The 21,366-nt window shown below is 45.8% G+C and overlaps 1 protein-coding gene across 1 annotated transcript in view; it reads left to right on the plus strand.

The window, feature by feature from the left end:
* Ppm1h (protein phosphatase, Mg2+/Mn2+ dependent 1H) overlaps window positions 1-21,366 on the plus strand; it is a 274,493-nt gene that overhangs the window by 97,519 nt on the left and 155,608 nt on the right. Inside the window, exon 2 of the mRNA XM_036169724.1 lies at window positions 12,089-12,251. Within this exon, the coding sequence (XP_036025617.1) occupies window positions 12,089-12,251 (163 nt within the window). The remainder of the gene's footprint in view (window positions 1-12,088; window positions 12,252-21,366) is intronic.

Below are 21,366 nucleotides of genomic sequence, written 5' to 3' on the forward strand. Positions count from 1 at the left end.
ATTGAGTATAAAGCCAGAGGTCAGCATCTGGTGTCCTTTCTTAGGAAACATCTGCTTTGGGTTTTGGGGGCGTTTATTTTTTGTCTTGTTTTGTTTTGTTTTAAGGTAAAAACTACTCTGAGCCGGGTGTGGTGGTGCACACCTTTGGTCCCAGAACTGGGGAGACAGAGGCAAACAGATCTCTGAGTTCAAGGCCAGCCTGATCTATAAAGTGAGTTCCAGAACAGCCAGGGCTGCACAGAGAGACCCTGTCTCAAAGAAGAAAGAAAGAAAGAGAGAGAGAGAGAGAGAGAGAGAGAGAGAGAGAGAGAGAGAGAGAAAGAAAGAAAGAAAGAAAGAAAGAAAGAAAGAAAGAAAGAAAGAAAGAAAGAAAGAAAGAAAGAAAGAAAGAAAGAAAGAAAGAAAACTCTCTCTCAGGCCTAGATCTCAGTGCTTAGGCAAGGCCTGATAGCCAGCAAGCCCCAGAGATTCCTACTCTCTCCCCCCCCCCCCCCACATCTCAACCTCCCCATTCTGGAGTTAGAAGTACCTGGGACCCAAACTTGGCACCTAATGTTTACCCAACATGCACTTCGCCCACTGAGCCATCTCCCCAGCTCATTCAAATTATTTTCTTCAGCAAGGATTAAGAAATGTACCTTAAATACATTTGATCTTATCGGACCTTGGAAGCTCAGCAGGGTCAGGCCTGGTTAGTTCTTGGATGGGAGACCCTTCTCACTGCCAAATAACACTGCATGGCACCATGGCACTTCCTCTCCCTGTTTGTGTAATATTTATAAGGAGAACAGCAGAATTCTATACAGACAGATACTTGCTTTATTCAACAGCAAGACTGGCAACACACAAGATTTATCCAAAGTTGTATTGTGGGATTTTTTTTTTGAAGACTATGCCAATAAAAAATTCTGATAAGGATGTAGGGAAAGACGATTCCTTACCCACTGCTGGTGGAGTGTAAACTGTACAGCCGTGATGGAAATCAGGATGAAGGTTCCTTGGGAAATTAAAAATAGAGTGAACACATGAGCTAGCTGCATCACTGTCAAGCTTATATCGTTTTACAAGAAGATGCTTGCATGCCCGTGTTTATTGTAGCATTTTTCACAGTAACAAGAAAATGGACTCAGCCCTGAGGTCTGTCCTCAGATGAGTGGATAATGCAAACGTTGGATGTATGCACAGTCCCATCTTACTCTGCTCTGAAGGAAAACGAAATGATGGAATTGGCAAGAAAATGGAGGAGTCTGGGAAGTATGTTACATGAAGTGACTCAGACTCCATTCTCACGAGCAGACCCCAGCCGTGATGCTCATACGTGTGCAAAAGTGTGGGAGTGTGAAACAAGGAAGAACAGGAGCAGGAGAAAGGTGCTGAGGGAAGAGAGGATCCATGTGCCATGAAAACAGGAGGCTGTGGAGCGGTGCAAGATTGAAGTGGGGGAAGATGGTGAGGAGGAGGAAGGTATATCACTAAAAACAATTAGAAAAAAAAAAAAACATGCTCGAACGTGCTCCCACCGCTGGGATTGTGACACTTACCTTCAGTGCCCCACATCCTAGGTTCATTCCCTGGTATGTATTTGAAAAGAAAAAGGGAAATACAAAGACAAGCTAGCTAAACACTACAGTGACTATTATAATATCAACATAAACTTCAGAATGACAAATACTACCAGCGATAAAAAATGTCAAAAATGAAACCTAATTCTTTGCATGATAATTTTTTAAATATTTTTTTAAAGCGTTATGTATTTCTCAGCTGGGCACAGAGTGGGGAGGGTGTAGCTCACTGATAGAGCAGTTACCTAGCATGTGGCTAACCCAGAGTTTAATCCCAGATAGCGGGAGAGGGAAGGGTAGAGGGGTGTGTTCAATTTCGTCAATTAACACAAACCTGGAAGTGCCTGAGGAAACAGAATCTCCACTGAAGAGTTGCCTACATCAGGACTGGCTGTGGACATATCTGTGGGGGCATTTTCTTTATTGCTAATTGATACAGGAGGGCCCGGCCCACCAGCCCACTGTGGGTGGCACCATCCCTAGGCAGGTGGACCTGGGCTGTGCACTGGGTAGCAGAAGACCGTGTTCTTCAGCGTGTCTCCTTCAATTCCGGCCTCCAGGTGCCTATCTTGAGTTATTGTGTGAGCTTCTCTAGATTATGGACTGTAAAGTATAAGCAGAAACAAACCCTCCTGCCCCCAAGGTGCTTTTGGTTTATATTTTACCCCTGCAACAGAAAAGCAAACTAGAATAGTGTGTATAACTTGATGTCTGTTGAGATTACAGTGTCTTTATCCTTTGGTTTCATATTTTATTAGTTTTAAAGTTCAATCTGTTTTTAAAAGTCATTTCTTTTCACAAAGGGAGATCTTTATAAAAAACATACTGTTTTTTTTTTTTTTTTAAATTCCCAGTGGAAGTGAACAGCTGTCTATGAGTAACATTGTATTTCATCTCCAAATGATTTTTCATTTGTGTTTTAACTTGGAAACGTCAGATCCTTTGGGACAGGCCCTGTGTACCCTCCACACCCGAGGCGCTCTAGCATTTGACCATGCATGCAACTCCCCCCCCCTTTAACTACAGAAGTTAGACAGTGATGCTATTAATACCTTGCCATGAGGATAACTGAAAGGAAACACCTCAGGCAACTTTGTAATGTTGATTTTTGCTATGCTAAGGTTTATAGCTGGACAGGAGAGGTGAGGAAGAACATACCGACCCGAGTCTACGTGAGGGCCACAAACAACATCGCGTCTTCTGATTTTTGGTGTGAGTCTTTCAGTCCTAGTCACTTAACTATCCTGATGAGTGTCGTAGAAACTGGAAGTCTCTTCAGAATCCTTGGAGCAGAGTTCCTCCCACTCAAGTAACACCAGGGTGTGTGCCAAAGCTCTGCCCAGTCCTACGGCTCCCGTCTTCTCGACACCTGCATTTTGGTCCAATTCTGTGACATTGTGGGTGCTCAGCTGTTTCTAGTCAGCAAAAGACAATTTCAGAGACGACGACCCAGCAGTTGAGTTCTGGAGTGGGGCTCACACTTTCTGTGAAAAGTCCCCGGAGGAAAAAACTTGGATCTGTTGGGAAGTTAGTGTCTGTTCTAGCAAGCCACCTGGCGTCATGCAAAAGACTGACACAGACAATGTGTCCGTGAACAGTGTGGGTGTGTTCCGATGAAACGGTACCTGTGCCCTCGTGAATTGTTTTTTTCTCTTTCGACTATTAACAAATAAATAAATCCACTCTTAGGTCGTAAACCACACAAAAACTGATCCGTCTTTGGCCCACAGGCAGGGATAGCTGACCCAGCCCCGGTTAAGTTGAACTTGGCTAACTCGGCCTTTCTCATTTCGGGTGTCTTAGACCTTTTTGTCGATTGACCTAAAGCTACTTTTGTTATCTCATCTTGCAGATCTTTGTTACCCCGAGTCTCTCCTCACCTTCCTCTCTCCTTTCCTGATCTGGGTGCGCTGTTGTGATGGCTGATCTTGGCTGTCAAGTGGACACCTGGGTAGAGGGGCCCTCAAGTGAGGAGGGCCCTGCATCAGATTGGTCCGTGGACTTGTCTGTGGGGCCATTGTCTTGATGGCTAATTGATGTAGGAGAGCCCAGCTCACGTGGAGTGGTACCATCCCTGGGCAGTGGGCAGTGGAAGAATGGTGGCTGACTACAAGGCTGAGAGCAAGCCACTCAATAGCCTCCCCTCATGGCTCCTGTCTCTGCTCCTGCCTACCTGCCCTGGCTTCACGCAGTGATGAACTATTAGCGGGGAAATGTAAGTTGAAATCAACTCTTTCCTCCCAAGGTTGGTTTTGGTCAGTATTTTTTTTTTTTAAAGATTGCTTGATTTATTATGTATACAGTGTTCTGTCTTCATGTATACCAGATCTCATTAGAGATGGTTGTGAGCCATACCATGTGGGTGGTGGGAATTGAACTCAGGACCTCTGGAAGAACAAACAGCTAATGCTCTTAACCGCTGAGCCATCTCTCCAGTCCCGGTCAGTATTTATTTAATCACAGCAACAAAAAGAGCACCTGTCTGTCCGTTTTGCCATTTTGGAACCTGGGAGTCATCCCCTTGTTCCCTTCCCTGTCTGTAGCCGGAGTGTTCCTCCAGTCCCGCCAGGCCCCCCCCCCCCCCCCCCCCCCGCAGCCCCCCCCCACAGCCCCATGGCCCGTTATAAAATAATCACTCAGAAGCTTGTGTTAATTATAACTGCTGGGCCATTAGCTCAGGCTTATTACTGACCAGCTCTTACACTTAAACTAACCCATAATTCCTATCTGTGTTTAGCCACGTGGCTTGGTACCTTTTCTCGGTTCTGCCTTCACACCTTGCTTCCTCTGTGTCTGGCTGGCGACTCCTGACTCAGCCCTTCCTCTTCCCAGAATTCTTCTCATCTGCTCACCCCACCTGTGCTTCCTGCCTGGCTACTGGCCAATCAGCATTTTATTTATCAACCAATCAGAGCGGCACATATCCACCGCATACAGAACGACGTCCCACAGCACCTTGTCCTTGGATCCATGTCTGCCAGACTCCCCAGGACTTCTCAGTTCACATGCCACCTCTGAACGCCTCCTCTTCCCCTCCACGTAGAGCCAGTGCTTGGGGCGTGGCCTCTGTGTCACTTGGACAAAAAGACCTTCCCCGATGTTTTTACCTGTTGCCATCCTCCCTCATCTACCTCAGCAATCCTCATTTCCCCCCATGGGACCCCGTAGGGAAACCGTCCTTGGAGAATTGCATGTTTGAGTTCCGAGATAATCTTTACCAACCAAGCCTATAGTTACAGCCTATGGTTAGCTCACGCCCAGGCTACCTATTCGAAAGTTCCTCTCACGCTCAGTTTTCTCAGACTGCTCCGCTCCCTGGGACCCTCCCTTGAACTTCTCTCTAAGTACTGGTTCCTTCTTCCCTCGGTAAGGCTGAACTCATAAGCCGCCTCATCCGTGACCCTTTCTGTAGATTCGATCAATTACTCTCTTCTGGGTTCTTGGAACTTTTATGACAGACACCTCAACTCTGGAGTCGGTCTGAGACAAATGGCAGTGTTTTCTAGAGAGGTTCAGTAGACTTGAGTGTGTGTGTGTGTGTATCACTCAAATCCTATGTTGGAACCTAACCCCAACGTGACACTATTAGAAGTGAGACTTTCCGGACATGATTAGGGGTGAAGGTGGAGGTCCTGTGAGTGGGATCAATAGTCTGGTAAAGTAGGGTTAAAGAGCTGTTCTCTTTTTCTCTGCCCCTTCTGCCAAGGAAGGTCGTAGCAAGAATATTGTCGCCTATGAGCAGGTAGAGAGTTCTCAACAGACCCAGGGTGTGTTCTCTTCTGTCTGTACTGCATCTGGAACACTGAGAAATACAGTTCCGTCTCTTGAGGTGGTGAAGCTTTGTTATTGCTGAGATACCACATCTTCTGAAGGTGATTGTAGCTCCTTGATGGGCAGATGCTATGTGCTGATCTGTCCCAATTTGGGTTTCTTCCTCCCCTATGACATGACCGCCCTACATTCCTAGGCTGGCTTACAATTTACGGTCCTGTTTGGCTTCTGAAGTGCTTGGATTGCGGGCATGTGCATCACTACGCTCAAATCTGTGTCTACACGTGTGTGTGGAGGGCAAAGGACAACCTTAGGTATCGTTTCTCAGGCTCCATCACCTTACTTTTTTAGACAAGACCTCTCACTGGCCTTCAGTTTGCCAAGGTGTAGAGCCCCACAAAGGTTTCCTAGTGAGAACTTACTCAGGATCCAAAAATCTGAGCCTGCTTTACCTAGGCTGCATAAGGAATGATTTGACCATGGATGTGGTTACCAGGTGTTTGGAAGGGTCTACACTTGGCTGTGAGGTGTGCTTTGATCTAGCAAGGGAGGCGGTCTTTGGCCCCACCCCTTGGCATTGTTATAAAAAGTCCTTTTGAAGAGGCGGAAGGGACTGTTGGGTTTTGATCCAGGTCCTCCCAAAGCTATCCTGTTTCTGTCTTTCTTCTCTTGGCTATCTTTCCATCTAAAGGTTTCTTATCCCTCTCTCCTCCTCATAGGAACCCTTTAAAAGGTGGGAGCTGGCCTCCCTTGCCAAGTAGGCTACCCTGGCTGACCTCAAACTCACAGAGACCCTCCTGCCTCCTCTGGGATTAAAGGTTTGCACCACCATGAGCCTAGCTAGCTATTCCCAGCTTTTTGTATATGGGTTTAAGGACTAAAATTGGTGGTTTTATACTTACAAGACAAGCACTTTCTCAACTGAGTTATCACCCTAGCCCTGCAGTAAACATTCACAATTATTTCAATCACTATGTGTTCATGTCTAATCATTTTCCTATCTTCATTCACTCACGGAGCTGTGGCGTCAGGATTGCAGTTCAAATGCCCATTGGGCCAGGCTGTCAATTTAACTGTCAAAGGTCAATACAGGAAGGTCTGTAATAAACTAGCATGGATGTGTCCAGTCTCTTGGGAACAACCTCCTCTCGGGGTTGACTGTTTTTATATAGTATGCAGGCGGATACATTTATTTTCAAGAGAAACTGGAATATGAACATTTTAGTGAAATATTCCAGATTTTAAATATAGATTACAAGCTTTTTTAAAAATTCCACTCTGTGGGCATTTGGGGTTTTTGTTTGTTTGTTGTTTGTTTGTTTTGTTTTGTTTTCTGTTTCTTGTTTTTTAATTCTAACTCATCCATAGGATGGATGTTGGCTTTGAGGCCCATGATTGTCCACGCCCACTCGAAGGTATGGTGTGGATCGCTGAAGCTCTGCCAAAGCGTCTATGTTCTGCCTTCACCAAGCTGCCTCCCCCCAGAGTGGTACTTAACCTCCACAGTGCAGAAGCTCACCACCACAGGAGCTTTCTTCCATACTGCCCGGTTTCTTCTGGTGGCATGTGGTTACCGTTAACCACAGTGATGGCATGGACGTCTGTTCCCTCCCCTGCTCTTGAGGGCCTGTTGCAGGGACACTGCCCATCTTAATGGGAGTCGCTCCCACTGACCATCCTCTGGTGGCGATGAGGGCTGTTACCAGGGGACTCATCAGGTTCCTGGCCAGAGCAAAGCTGGGAGCTCAGAATTCAGGATTAAGTTGTCTTCCTGCTGTGGCCTGTCTGGGTGTCTCCCTTCTTCAGAGAGCCTTATAAAACACGGACTGCAAGGTTACCCAGAGAAGAGAATGTTCGTAATAGGCAGCTATATTTGATTTCTCATAAATGATTCATTTCCCCTGGACAGCAATTTTCAGTCCGCCTCTCAATTATATATGAATCAGCAATATGTCTCCCTTCACCTGATGTCCTGTACAAATGCCTCTCCCTCACTCAGCGTGATTACTACCTGCTGAGAAGTAGTACTATCACTCCATGTAAAATTTTTTGTTTAAACTACCCAGGGCTTTATACTTCCTTTAAAAACAAAATCAAATTCTGCAGCTCTTACGTTGTTCTTTTAGGTTGTTGGGGGGAAAAATAGTTGTAAACTTTCTATATTGAACAGAAGGTAATTCTCCTTCATACTTTTTTTTCCCTTTCCAAATTTTAATTCTAACTTCAAAATTACCCAGTTCTTTAGGCAAGTTAAATCCTCTTGTCCAACCCATATCTTCGCAACTCAGCTTTTAATAGATGAAATAAATGCAGCTGAGGACTTGAGATATAGAGCAGGAACTTGCACACACCCTGCCTCTCATTGACTCCACTGCCCCCTCTGAAAGACAGTGGTAGGTACCTCAGAGTTGACCAGAGGATGCAAAGAGTTGATTCCTCCCTGGGTAGTGCTGGCAGCTCCCTGCACACAGACAGATCTCAACAAATACGCCATTCTCCTCACCGGGAAGTGAGCAGCAGAGGCGATTTCTCTCTGACTCCTACATTGATTCAGTAGTATCTGCTCTTTGCCCTGTTCTCAGCAGAGAGCCTTCCCCCCACCCTGGCCCTCCCCCTGCTCATAATGGCCACAATTTATTGCATGCAGGTTAGTTCCAGAGAAAATGTTTGCCTTCTTTGTAGGAGATTTGGAAAACAGCGTCACTGGAAATATGATCATTTACTGCCCACCAGCATTTTATTTTCAAATGTTCAAAATAAGCATCTTGTACAGATGAAGAGTGTGCTTTTTGACCTCAAGGGGGTGCTGGCTTTATTTAGGAGCAGAAGACAAGGACTGACTAGCTGTTCATACATTCATGTGCTCTCAGCTTGCAGAACTAGAGCTGCTCCTCAGCTTAGGAAACTGAGATTTTTTTTTTCCTCCACTGACTTTTAGACTTGCATTGGTTCTCAACCTGTGGGCCATGACCCTTTGATGGGGGGGATTCAAATATCCTGTGTATCAGATATTTACGTTATGATTCATAACAGTAGCAAAATTACAGGTTCGAAGTAACAACGATAATTATTTTATGGTCCAGAGGGGGCATCGCGACATGGAATTGTTGTAAAGGGTTGCAGCATCAGGAGGGTTGAGAACCCCTGCTTGAAGAGGGGTCTAGTTCCCTTTTCATTTGACAGGTAATGCATTTGCCTTTGAAGAAGAAAATACGGCCTTGAAGTTGATAGACACTGAACTGTTTTAGGACCAAAGTCAATTGAAAGAATCAAGTCTTTCCTACTCAACTTGTGTGAAGTATCGAAGGTAAAATAATGGGAACTAAACAGGGGCGGGAGGTGGAGTTCTGTGACAAAACACATGACCCTGGAATCAATCCCCAACAATGCCAGAGAGGAGGGCAACCGGAGAGATGGCTCAGCAGTCACTTGTTGCCCTGCTAGAGGACCCATGTTCGATTCCTGGCACACATGGTAGCTCACAACCATATAAAACTCTGGTTCCATTGGATCTGATGCCCTCTTCTGGCCTCTTGATGTACCGGATACATTTAACATAGGCAAAACATACACTTTAAAAAGTTGTTTATTTTTTAATCTTTTAAAGAAAGGAAAGTTTTTTTTGGTCAGTCCTTTATCAACTAAGTAATACTGAAATGTCTGACTAGAACAGTAATTTAGTCTTTCCACCAGATTGACATTTCTGACTTTTTAGCATTTCACTGGCTTATTCACAAGCTGATTCAACACGAAATGGCAAAGTAAGGTCACCGGTAATTGCTCTTTCCCAGTTTTCCACCTCTGATGAGTCAGTACAGCGCAGACCTCTGAACCATGTGATGTACAGTAGGAAAGTAACAGCCTGAGAGCTGAGGCCAAGGAAAGAGCTCGGGACTCGCAAGTGTGTTCCCAGCTCTGCTGTTTTTAACTGTGCAACCTTGTATTGGTCACAGTCACCCAGGGCCCTAGATTCCGCATGTATAACACAAGGTTTAGGGAACCTCTTGGCAAAACCAGGTCAGCTTCAGAATTTAACAACCATCATGGGAGACAGGAAGCTGTATTTTACGGGGATAGTGATTTCCGACTTCATGATTTAAGTAATTATAGTAGTTTTATGGACTGCTGGAAGCCAGCAGCAGCTGATGAGTCAGCCTTGGGGGGAGGGGGTTGGCTGCTGAAGATCTGCAGCACTTTTGCTGTTGTTATTTTAAAAGAAGGCAACAAAAGATGACTACAGCACACGGTTAGGCACTAATTGGGTGGAGTGACACCAGGTTCTGGAAACGGTAGCCGAGACCTTGCCCAGAGGGTGCTGTGAGGGACTTGTCGTGAGCTGATTTCCCAGCCGGACCTCCGTTTCAACATTGTCTGGGAAAGGTGTTTGTTTGGGAAACCATGGCGGTAGAGCATTGCCTTTGAGTAAATAACACCCTGCAGACAATGCTGCTTGGCAAGTCATTACCAGTGACAGGAGACGGGTTATTTCCTACTGGTTCTCCCACCAAGGTCAGACATCAGAAACATGCGCCTAGTGAACCTGTTCTGTCCTGAGATGCAGTCCGACCTAGTGAGGTAGCTGGGACCAAGTGTGACCGTCTCTTGGCCGGGCATGTCCTGGGTTGCCTGTGCCGCCTCCTTCCCCGGGGTCGTACTGGGACTCTTCTGTGGTCAGAGAAGCAGGGAGGAAGTTGCCCTTGCTCTCAGGACTAGACCTTCTCTGTACTTCCCCGCGGTCCAGCCTGGCATGGCGCAGACTGCCTGTGTGGTGCACCGGGAAGAGTTGAGATGGACTCTGAGCCGACTATGTCTTTATCCCAGCTGTGGCCTTGGCTGTGGCACTTAGAGTCTGTGACTGAACTTTGGCAGTCACTGTGGCACTGTGAATCATCCATCACCTTGTAGGTGCGCTCACCATGTGCATCCCCAAATGCCCCTTCCTTAGAGGAGACAGGATGAGGATAAGGCACCCCCTCTCTCCCAACCGCTCCACACCAGGTATAATAAACTGCAAGGCCCACTTGACCTCAGAGAGAGGACAGCAGGAACGCTCACCTCCTTATTATCCCCCAGAAGGTGATGTTGAAAGCAAAATTCGACTTGAAATTTATATATATATATATATATATATTTTAAAAGCCCCCAAAACTTCAGCATGTGAAGTGAGTAAAGGCAGATCTTGCTTTGTAAACGCAGCAGAAATGAAAATTTGTAATACCACCAATAAGAACAACGAAGCAATGTTGATGACTATCAAACCTTGAAATAGAGCACATAGCAGGTAGCTGGTGTGGCCTTCTTCTTAGAGCATGCAGATGAGTAATCACAGATGGCAATGGTATTTTCTTTTTCAAACCTAGATTGTCAGGCTTGCCAGCAAATGGTTTTATCCACTGAGCCATCTTGCCAACCCAAATATGGTAATTTTTTTAATCAAATGATACGATACTTGTCAATTCAGAAAAAAAAAAAAGATAAAAAGCTTGCCATGACAAAGGTACCTGTTTCTGATGACATGAATGCATGAAGTGAACTTTTCGTGAGGCCACACCACAGTTCATTAAGAAAGAGATACCTGCACAGTTAGAAAGAGTGTGGTGTGTGCAGGGCTTATAATGAAGCAAGGGACAGAGTTCATGTCCAAGAGTGGGTACAGCTCGAAAGGGATCCCAGGGAATGAACTCGTTAATTATTGCATTTTTCATAAGTGCTTAAATGTTAAAAAATAATTAAAAAAAAAAAAACCAAAGTGTGAAAATGTGTGAGACACCTCCTTGCAGTCCCTGTGTTTGAAGATTGTCCCCAAACCCCTGCCTGAGGTCATGTGGCACTCAGATCTCAATCTGTTGCCCCTTTCCGGGATGTGTGTGTGTGTGTGTGTGTGTGTGTGTGTGTGTGTGTACACACAATCAAGGGGAGCTCTTTTTAAGGAAAGCTAGTTCAACTGCCGCTCAATAAGACAGAGGTGCTGGCTGACACACAGAGCCGAGTCTGTGTGTGCCTGGACTTGGGCAAAGGCACATGAACGGTGGAGCATCTTTTCTTAAAACATTCCAATCCTTCTGACATTAGAAACTAGACCAAAGCATTGCCCGCGCTCTACAGAACCTTCTGGTATATCTTTGCTGTCCAAGTTGAAGTGTGTGAGCAGTAATCATCGTTCTGCAAGATAAGAGGCAGAGCTAAAAATGCTCTGACAGCACACCTTTGATCCCATCACTGGCTTGTGTGTGAGAGGGGGCAGAGTGAGATACCGTTCTCTCTTCCCTCAGACTTTACGGTGTGCTGTAAATTGCTGCCACATTCTTTGATACGATCGATAGGGACTTTGCTCTTTATCACTTGGGGAAATGGAACACAATTCCCTGAGCTACCTTGTCTGTCCCTGTTGTAATTACCAAACAGTTCAAACTCCAGATTAACCTGAAGGAGTGGTTGCTTCATATGTTTTGACTCAAGGGGGGCCTTTGCGGGGGGGGGGGGGGTGGTGGCTGTATCTAACAGACACCTGCAGAAGTGAGCTGTGATCAGAATAACTCCCTTAGCGAGTGCATCAGAGGGTGCTAATGCAGTTCCGTTCGTTTCTCCATCTCTCTGTTTCTTCAGGACATAAAATATAGAGACCATAGGGCCCACAGCATCAAGTCATTTGATGCCAGCTGTGGAGTCTCTTTGGCTGACCCTTGAGATAGAGGCTGAGTGCTCAGCTTCCCAGAAACCACCCTCTGACCAGCTTTTTCTGGCTTCTCCTTCAGGGTTATCAATGCCGGGAAGAGCACGCACAATGAAGACCAAGCCAGCTGTGAGGTGTTCACGGTGAAGAAGAAAGCCGGGGCCGTGACGTCCACCCCAAACAGAAACTCGAAGCGAAGGTCGTCCCTTCCCAACGGGGAAGGATTGCAGTTGAAGGAGAACTCTGTAAGCATCATCCCCACCATGTCTTGGTTAGTCATGTTCTTAGCCCCGACGGTAAGATGCCAGGGCTCCGTCCAGGTGAGAATGGATGTGGGAAGAGCTAGTCTGCAGATTCAGGGAAGCAGTGGGTCAGCAGGGGCATCGTACATTCCGTGCTGAAGGTAGCACTTGTTAGGTGAGCTGGCATGTGTATTTTTAACAAAGTGAACACAACTGGACTGCCATAAATAGTTCATTTTAGGAGCCAATAGATATCATCTCTGGTGGTTTCAAAGAAGCTGATGTTTTTGTGGAGGAAGTGACCTAAAAACCTTTTGTAAGGGGTAGAAGAAACTCCAGCTGTTGGCTCAGAGCCCAGCTATGACTGTGACTGTCTTTCCCTTTTCTGTCTGTTATACTTGGCGAGTTGGAGCCTGTTCCTAAAATTCTTCCAAGTTAATATTTGTTTCCATTGGCCAAAGGCCCTTGCAGCCTATGGGGTGGCCTTGGCAAAGCAAACGCCCTCCTGATGACAAGCCCCAGGGTACCATCCCCTCTTGCCAGTGTCTGGAGAACAAAGTAGACATCGTCTCCGAAAGATCTGCAGAACCCCTTGGAGGAGGATGCAGGGGTCACCAACCCTGTGGATCAGCAGATCTTTCAGTCCCGTGGAGAAGTGCCCTGTGGAAAAATTCAGGGCACATTAACTGAGATGGCCCACATGTGGCTATTTGTTCGAGGAATCTTTAGTCGATTTCATTTTATATATAAAATATACAGAATTTTAGAAGATCTACGCGTTCCTTCTTAGCCTAGAAAAGAGTGTCTTGTTTCATTTAGGCTCAGAAAATAGTGAAAGGATTGAGATCAGTTTGGAGTCGGGAAGCGTAGCGACCTTTGGGGTTGCTTAGCACCTGTTTGAGCTGAAGGAAGCATAGGATGAGGTCTTTCCCAGAGAACCAAAGTCAGGTCTTGACTGGAGGGGGCAGGATGATAATGGTGACGTGCGTGAGCTCTGCAGCAAGATGGCTCAGGCCATCTGAGATTTAACTAGCTCGTTTATGTTCAGATACATGCTTATTCTTTTAGCCTTTTTTTTTTTTCCCCATAACTGCCAGATGGTAGAAGGGAACTGGTCGGGACTGTGAAATCTAATACTAGTCTGTGGAAAAATCTGAGCCAGTCATTGATGAAGAAATTCTTAACATAGGGCTGGAGAGAGAGCTCAGTGGTTAAGAACACTAGGTCTTGTAGTAAAGAACCCAGTTTCCATTCCCAGCAGCCACATGGCAGCTCACAACTATCCATAACTCCAGTTCCAGGGGATCTGATACCCTGTCCTCTGTGGATACTGTGTGCATGTGGTGCACATACATACTCATACACAGAAAATAAAAACCTGTCTTAATCCTTAGGACGTTAATGATCGATCTCTAAGGCAGGCAGTCCCTCTTCAGTCACTGGATTTCGTGTTTATTCTTCAGTCACTGGATTTCGTGTTTATTCCCTTGTGAATGGGGGTTATGTCGTTCTTGGACTCACTTCCACTTGTGAGGGTGGAATTATTGCTCGATAGAGCTCAGAAACTGAGAGCCACTGCTGATAATGAAATGCCTGGACATTGTCCCCAGGCCAGTTTGTGGAGGTTTTTCAGGTTTTTCTTCTACTAATCCATTCCTCTTAGAAGTAGAGCCTGAAGTAATGTTTCCATAGAGACAGTGGGAACAGGATGTGTGCTCTTGGGGTGGAGCCCCGAGCCTTGCAATGATGGTTCTGAATCCGTGTGAGACGCGTACTCCTGGAAGGAGCAAGAAGGAGCTAGACAGAGTGGACCCAACAGGCCATCCATTTATCTCCTCCATTCCTTTTTAATTGTAGGCAAATGTAGGTAACGTCACATTTACCATCTTAACCATTTTAGGTGTACAGTTCAGTGGCATTCACGTATTTGTGCAACCATCACCCTGACCCACCTCTGGAACTTTTTCATCTTCTCAAAAAGATGTTTCCCAGGGTGGTGGTGGTGTGTGTCTTTGAGCCCAGTACTTGGGGAGGCAGAGGCAGGTGGATCTCTGTGAGTTTGAGGCCAAGCTGGTCTACAGAGAGAGTTCCCGGATAGCCAGGGCTACGCAGAGACCCCTATCAAAAAAAAAAAAAAAAATGGCGGAGGAGGAGAAGATGTGTACGTGCACACTGATTCTCCATTCTGCCTTCCCCTGGGCCCTTGGCAGTCACAATTCTGTTTTCTTTCTCATAAATTTGACCACTGTAGGTGGCTAAAACAAGGGGAAATCAACAATATTTGTCATGTTGTATCCACCTTATTTTGGGATTCAGGATAACATCTTTGGGTTATCCAGGTTGTGGTATGAGTCGCCTCCGAAGGTTGAAGAACTTTCCATCCTAAACATCTTCCTCCTCTTGTTTACTGCTCACCTGTGGATGGACACGGTGTTGTGTACAAACACTTTATTAAGATTCCACCTCCTTACCCAGCTGGTAGTGGCACACGCCTTTAATCCCAGCACTCGGGAGGCAAAGCCAGGTGGATCTCTATGAGTTCGAGGCCAGCCTGGACTACCAAGTTAGTTCCAGGAAAGGTGCAAAGCTACACAGAGAAACCCTGTCTCAAAAACCAAAAAAGAAAAAAGAAAAAAAAAAAAAAGATTCCACCTTCATTTCTTTTGGATGTCTACCTAGCAGCATAATTTCTGTTTAATTTTTTTTTTAACTGGCAGTTTTATTTTCCACGGGCTGCACCATCTTACATTCCCACCCACAATGCCATAAGGTTCCAGTTTCTTGTCTTTGCCAGAACTTTTATATTCTTTTCCTTTTTTCTTAATAATAGCTATCCTAGTATATTTGTGGTGGTAGTTCATTGTAGTTTTGAATAATGGTACTATATTTTAAGCCTTTTATTATTTTATTGATATAGGCACATGCACAGTGTACGTGTGTGTGTGTGTGTGTGTGTGTGTGTGTGTGTGTGTGTGTGAGAGAGAGAGAGAGAGAGAGAGAGAGAGAGAGAGAGAGATGGTATCCACAGAGGATATAAGTGGATATCAGATCCTTTGGATTTGGAGTTACAGGTGTTTATGTGGATGCTGGAGTCTGAATTCCAGCTTCCTGATAAAGCAGAAAGCCATCTCTCCAGCCCCATGGTACTGTATTTCTGTGTGTTTATTAGCCCTTTATACATGTATATATACATGTGTACACACACACACATACACACACACACACACACACATATATATACACACATATTTACACAACATATATATAACATATATATTCATTAGAGAATATGTGTGAATCCCTTAAACATTGTTTTAATTGTGTCTTCCCTTTTGCTGTTGTTGGAGCTGTTCTCTAGAAGGCCCCGTGACATCAGTTGCTGTGTACCAAGAATGAGATGTTGGGGATTCATCGGGATGCATAGACACAAAACTACTTACCCATGAGGCATTTACAGTCACTGAAAGAAGCAGTTAAATGTAGAGGGTAGCCTGGCCTGGTGACACCCTCCTTTAAACCGAGCATTTGGAAGACAGAGGCAGCTGCTGTTCTCTGAGTTTCAGGCTAGCCCTGGTCTAGACAAGTTCCAGGACAGCCAGGGCTATCCAGAGAAACTGTGTCTCAAAAAATAAAAACAAAAAGTAGAGTGATGAAGGGCCAGGTGATGAAGGCTGTTAAGAAAATGGCGGAATTGGACACGGTGGAAGATAGCAGGGTGGCCATGGAAGACGTCTCTGAGAAGGTGTGATTTGGAAGAAGAGCATGCTATCATTATGGGCCATTGCAGAGACCTGGATATAAGAGCAGGCCCTGAGTCCTCATGAGTGAGCCAAGAGGCTCCAGTGGTTGGAGCAGAGACACAGAAAAGCTTTGTCATGAAAGTGTGATGCAGAAATCAGGCAGGAGCAGGAAGGTCACCTTTGGGTCTTTGGCTTGTACACCGACTGCAGACTTTACCAGCTCCAGATGCTGGGGACACTGATTTGTAAAGGTCAGTGATCGCCCCCCCCCCCTCGCTTTTAGAAAGCATCCCTTAAGAGTCAAACTCACATATAATAGCACTTAAGGGAGCAAGTGAGAATGTAAGACCCAGGCTCATAGCACAGTTGGAAAACTGTAGCTAATGATAATGTATTAGACGCTTCAAAAAGGAAGGCTGGAAGGAAGGACTGTGACAGTATAGGACCCACAGCCAGAAACCATCAGGGGGAGACAAATGAGGCCGACTCTGCCTGCTTCCCTGTGATCCCCTCCCTTCAGCCTGCAGACATATCGATCACCAAGCCAATGAGCTGAGCCCTGGGGTGACATGAGCTCTGTATGACTCCACTCCTGCTGGAGCAGGAGGAGAGAGATCACTAAGCTGAGATGGTGTGATGGGGTTAGTAGTGCAAGGAAGATAAGAAACCCAGCTTCTACGGAAGCCTGACCCAGACTGGCCACTGGATGTTGTTCCGATCTTAGATAGTCTTGTAATAAAAAATCTGGAGCCAGATATTGGGATGAAAGCTGAAATATCAGAGAAACAGAGCAAGCCACAGCCAACCTCACCTTACCAACTCCATGAATCCTCAGACTGAAATCCTCTGAGTCCTTACTCAGGTGAACTGCTTTAGTTCCTGTCTCTCATACCTCATATACCTTTCTCCACCCAGCCATGTCACTTCCTGGGATTAAAGGCATGTGTGTGTGTGTGTGTGTGTGTGTGTGTGTGTGTGTGTGTGTGTGTTTCCCAGTACTGGGATTAAAGGTGTGTGCCACCACAGCCTGGCTCTGTTTCCAGTGTGGCCTTGACCTCACGGAGATCCAGACATATCTCAGCCTCCTGAGTGATAGGATTAAGGGTGTGTGCCACCACTGTCTGGCCTCTATGTGTAATGTAGTGGCTGGCTCTGTCCTCTGATCCTCAGGCAAGCTTTATTCCAGTACACAGTATATCACCACATCTGGTGGTCTGATGGAGTGCCTCCTAGAGAAAGTGACATCTGAACTGTGATCTTGAAAAGTGAACAGGAGGGGGCCGGGCACTGGTGGCACACGCCTTTAATCCCATCACTCGGGAGGCAGAGGCAGGAGGATCTATGCTAGCCTGGTCTCCAGAGTGAGTTCCAGGACAGCCAGGGCTACACAGAGAAAACCTGTCTTGAAAAACAATAACAACAAAATAAATGAAGAATAGTACAGAGGAGGGAGCAGAACTTGGTGGTAGATGATGTGCCTGCCACGCATCTATCATGCCTGTCAGGCCCTGGATTCCATCCCCAGTAAAACAAAAAGAAGTAGAAAATAAAGAAAAGCAAGTTGTTTAATAAGCCAATATTAGAAAGGAGTGTTTCTGATTAAAGCAGTGGTTCTCAACCTGTGGGTTGTGACTGTGATTTATTTGTTGGTATTATTTACTGGGTGTGAGAAAACACGAGGTACAACGGAACCCACTATAAGAGTTTTTTTTAGGGAAGGGAAAGGGTGGGATGGGAAGGCCTACCGAAAAGAAAGAAGGTGGGGTGCACACTACCTTTGGCAAGAGGGAGAGAAATCGCGGGGGAGCAGGTAGAGCCTGCTTTTATATGCATGCATATATGGGCTTACTGTAGCTACACCATGCATGTGTATAGACTATGTGATCATGCTGTGTGCAGATTACTTAGGACAGAAAGCCCTGGAGTGACTAAGCATTTTGCCTGACTGCTGACAGCGTATGCCGTCATAGGACTCCAGACGTGGCTAGGAATAATAACACTGACCCCTTCGAAAGTCGAGCGACCCTTCCACAGGGGTTTCATATCAGATGTCCTACAGATCAGATGATCATGATTATGATTCATAACAGTAGCAAAATTACAGTTATGAAGTAGCAACAAAAATCATTTTATGGTTGGGGGTCACCACAGCATGAGGAACTGTATTAAAGGGTTGCAGCATTAGGAAGGTTGAGAACCATTGGATTAAAGGAAGGTGCGTAGGTAGAGACAGGTTTTAAGAGAGTCCCTGAGGCAGGGCATGTGCACTTTGGAAAGGAACACAAACCAAATGATATTAATGGTGAGTTGTTAGGGTCTGAACCTGGGCCCTGGCGCATTAACAAGTTGGGCTCAGCCACTCATCCTCAGTAAACCAATTAAAGGGACAAAGTCATAGTGGAAATAGAAGGAGATTTGTCCAATGTGACCACAGTAGGCTCAAAGAGGACGGTGACTAGTCCCCCACATCCTCCACCTTCATTTCATCTTCAGAGTCCTGACATGAAGTTCAGGTTAACCAGAGGGGCATGAGTAGACATAATTAAGCAGTCCTAGGCAAAGTCTGGTCCTGGCCATCACTGTAAGGTGTTCTGACAAGTTGTCAGAATAGTGTGAACTCTATTCCTTGGAGATAGGCTTCCCCTTTGGCTGGCACAAGGGCTTCAGCTTTTCCTTTCTCCCAGAGTGAGATTCCTGGGGAAATTCATGTCCATTTTGGTACTTTGTCTCAATAATTAGATAGTTGACAGGAAGTGGCCGAGTGTCTCTTTAGAAATACCTTCACTCCTGCCAGGACAATTATAGTAAGACAAGAGCAACAAGCATCAGACATGACATTTAGCAGATGTCGTAATAAGCCGGGGCTTTAACCGAGTGGTTTTAGCCCTGACAAGATGAATTAGGACAGTAGTGGTCTAGAGGATGCTGGGATGACAGCTACGGGGCTCCTGACACAGCAGGTGAGAAATGATGAAAGCTTAAAATGAGGCAAAGATTGGAGTGAAGGGACAGCCGGAAGAGCTGGTGTGAGAAAGAAAACCCGAAGGGACCAGACCCCTGACCACCTGAGGTAAGGAGGAATTGAAGATGGAGGAGGCTTCCGACAGTGTGCTGGACAGGTGAAGAAGGTAAGGGGGTGGGCGGAGGTGGTGCCTGGAGTGTGAGCAGACTGACTGTACCTTTCCAGGTGGAAATGTTCTCTAGGAGGGTAGAAAGGGTTGGGGCTCACAGGCAAGCCTAGAGAGTTTAGATTTCAGGAAGTTCCAACTTCAGAGACTAGAGCTGAAATGTCGGTGTCTACCCCGAAAGGGCATGAAAGCGAGAGGGAAGAAGGGTACAAATGGAGATGGGTCCTAAATAATCCAAAAAGGAAAAAATGTCTTAGTTGCTTTTCTATTGTCATGACCAAGGCAACTTATAAAAGAAAGCATTTCAGTTGGGGGTCATGGCTCCAAAGGGTGAGTCCATGATCATCATGGCAGGGAGCATGGTAGCTGGCAGGTAGGCGTGGTGCTGGAACAGTGGCTGAGAGCTCACATCTGACCCCCGCCCCAAGCATGAGGCAGAGAGACATAACTGGGTGTGATGGAAGTCGTTTGAAACCTCCAATCCCACCCCCAGGGACATACCTTCTCCAACAAGGCCACACCTCCTAATCCTTCCCAAACAGTTCCATTAGCCAGGGACCAAGTATTCCAATCTATGAGCCCGTGGAGGTCATTGTCATGTAAGCCACTGCAAAAGGAGGATTGTTAAGGAAAAAGAAGAAAGAAGTTATTGTGGCATAGGTCACACAGAGATCAAGGAGATATGGATGGGGAAATGGGCATATTGTAAGCCAAAAATGGAACATGATTAGTAACAGCTACATTGTCTCACATGCAAACAGAGGGCTTAGTGTGGAAGGCCTACCTATTTCTCTCCTAGAGACCCGCTCCCACTTTTTCCCCAGGGTACTCTTGAGGAGGGAGAAGTTAGAAATATTTAGATAGAAAGAAATAGGGGAAAGAAACAGAAACACAGGATAGCCTCGGGAGGGCCTGGATCAATATCCACCAGCCCCTCCTGTCTCTTCAGAAGGGCTTTTTATAGGAATACCAAGGGGTAGAACAAAGACCTCCCGCTTGCACAGCCAAGCGCAGACCCTTCCAATCACCTGGTAACTACACACATGGTCAAGTCATCCCCTTATGCAGCCCTGCTGGGTAAAGCAAGCTCAGATCTCACTCCGAAACCTCTGCGGGCCTCCACAGCTTAGCAACATAAAGAACCTCAAAGGGGATGATGTGGCCCCCCACTCAATACAAAGGCTTAACCTCTTCCCCCTTTCCTGGCCTCTGTGTCCACAGTGAACTTAATAATACTTGAAGTGCATGTTTCCAAAAGACTCCATGCATTACATAATCTGTACAACCTCCTTAGAGACTCGAGAACACCCAAAGATGATTCTCAGGTGACATGGACTATCTAATGGGAAGAAAAAGCATTATAGATGTGCTTCGTCAGCAAAGTCAGATGCACAGCCAAGCTCTGACTTCATATTTGATAACATCTCTTACACTGCATGACAGTAGCATTCGTAAGTAACAATGAAATGACTTCTCTCACTAGAGATAATTACTATCTGCTAGAAAGATTTTTTATTTTTATTTAATTTTTTTTTTGGTTTTTTCGAGACAGAGTTTCTCTAGACAGGGTTTCTCTGTATAACAGTCCTGTCCTGGATCTTGCTCTGTAGACCAGGCTGACCTTGAACTCACAGAGATCCACCTGCCTCTGCCTCACAAGTGCTGGGATTAAAGGTGTGTGCCACCACTGCCTGGCTTGCTATGAAGTTTAAGGCATTATTTGATCCCATTAATACAAGTAGTCTGCCCGCCAAATAAGTCAACTTAAACCTTTTATTTTCAAATAAATCAACCTTTGAGCCAGGCATGGTACTACACACCTTTAATCCCAGCACTGGGGAGGCAGAGGCAGGTGGATCTCTGTGAGTTCAATGCCAGCCTGGTCTACAGAGTGAGTTCTAGGACAGCCAGGCCTATGTAGAGAGATGGTATCTCAGTAAATATTTGGGGTGGGTAAAATAATATAGCATTACCTTCTGCTATTGTTGACTCCCTCGTGGAGTGTGCAGGAGAGGAATGGAATCTCCTCTTGGGCAGAAAGCCTGAGAGTGGCGCCTCACTTCTGAGAAGGAAGCCACAGATCCGGTTCAGGTTCGTGTTAAGTCAGACATCAGAAGTTACAGACGCTGCGTTCAAAAGAAATCGTAAAACATAAAAGAGACCTACATGGTGAAGTGAAAGAAGTGGAAAGGATTAATAGTTGGAAGAAAATCAGGGGAATAGATACCATTACACTGGATTGATCTATGG

The sequence above is a fragment of the Onychomys torridus genome, chromosome 20 (genome assembly GCF_903995425.1).
Source record: "Onychomys torridus chromosome 20, mOncTor1.1, whole genome shotgun sequence".
Lineage (NCBI taxonomy): Eukaryota > Metazoa > Chordata > Mammalia > Rodentia > Cricetidae > Onychomys > Onychomys torridus.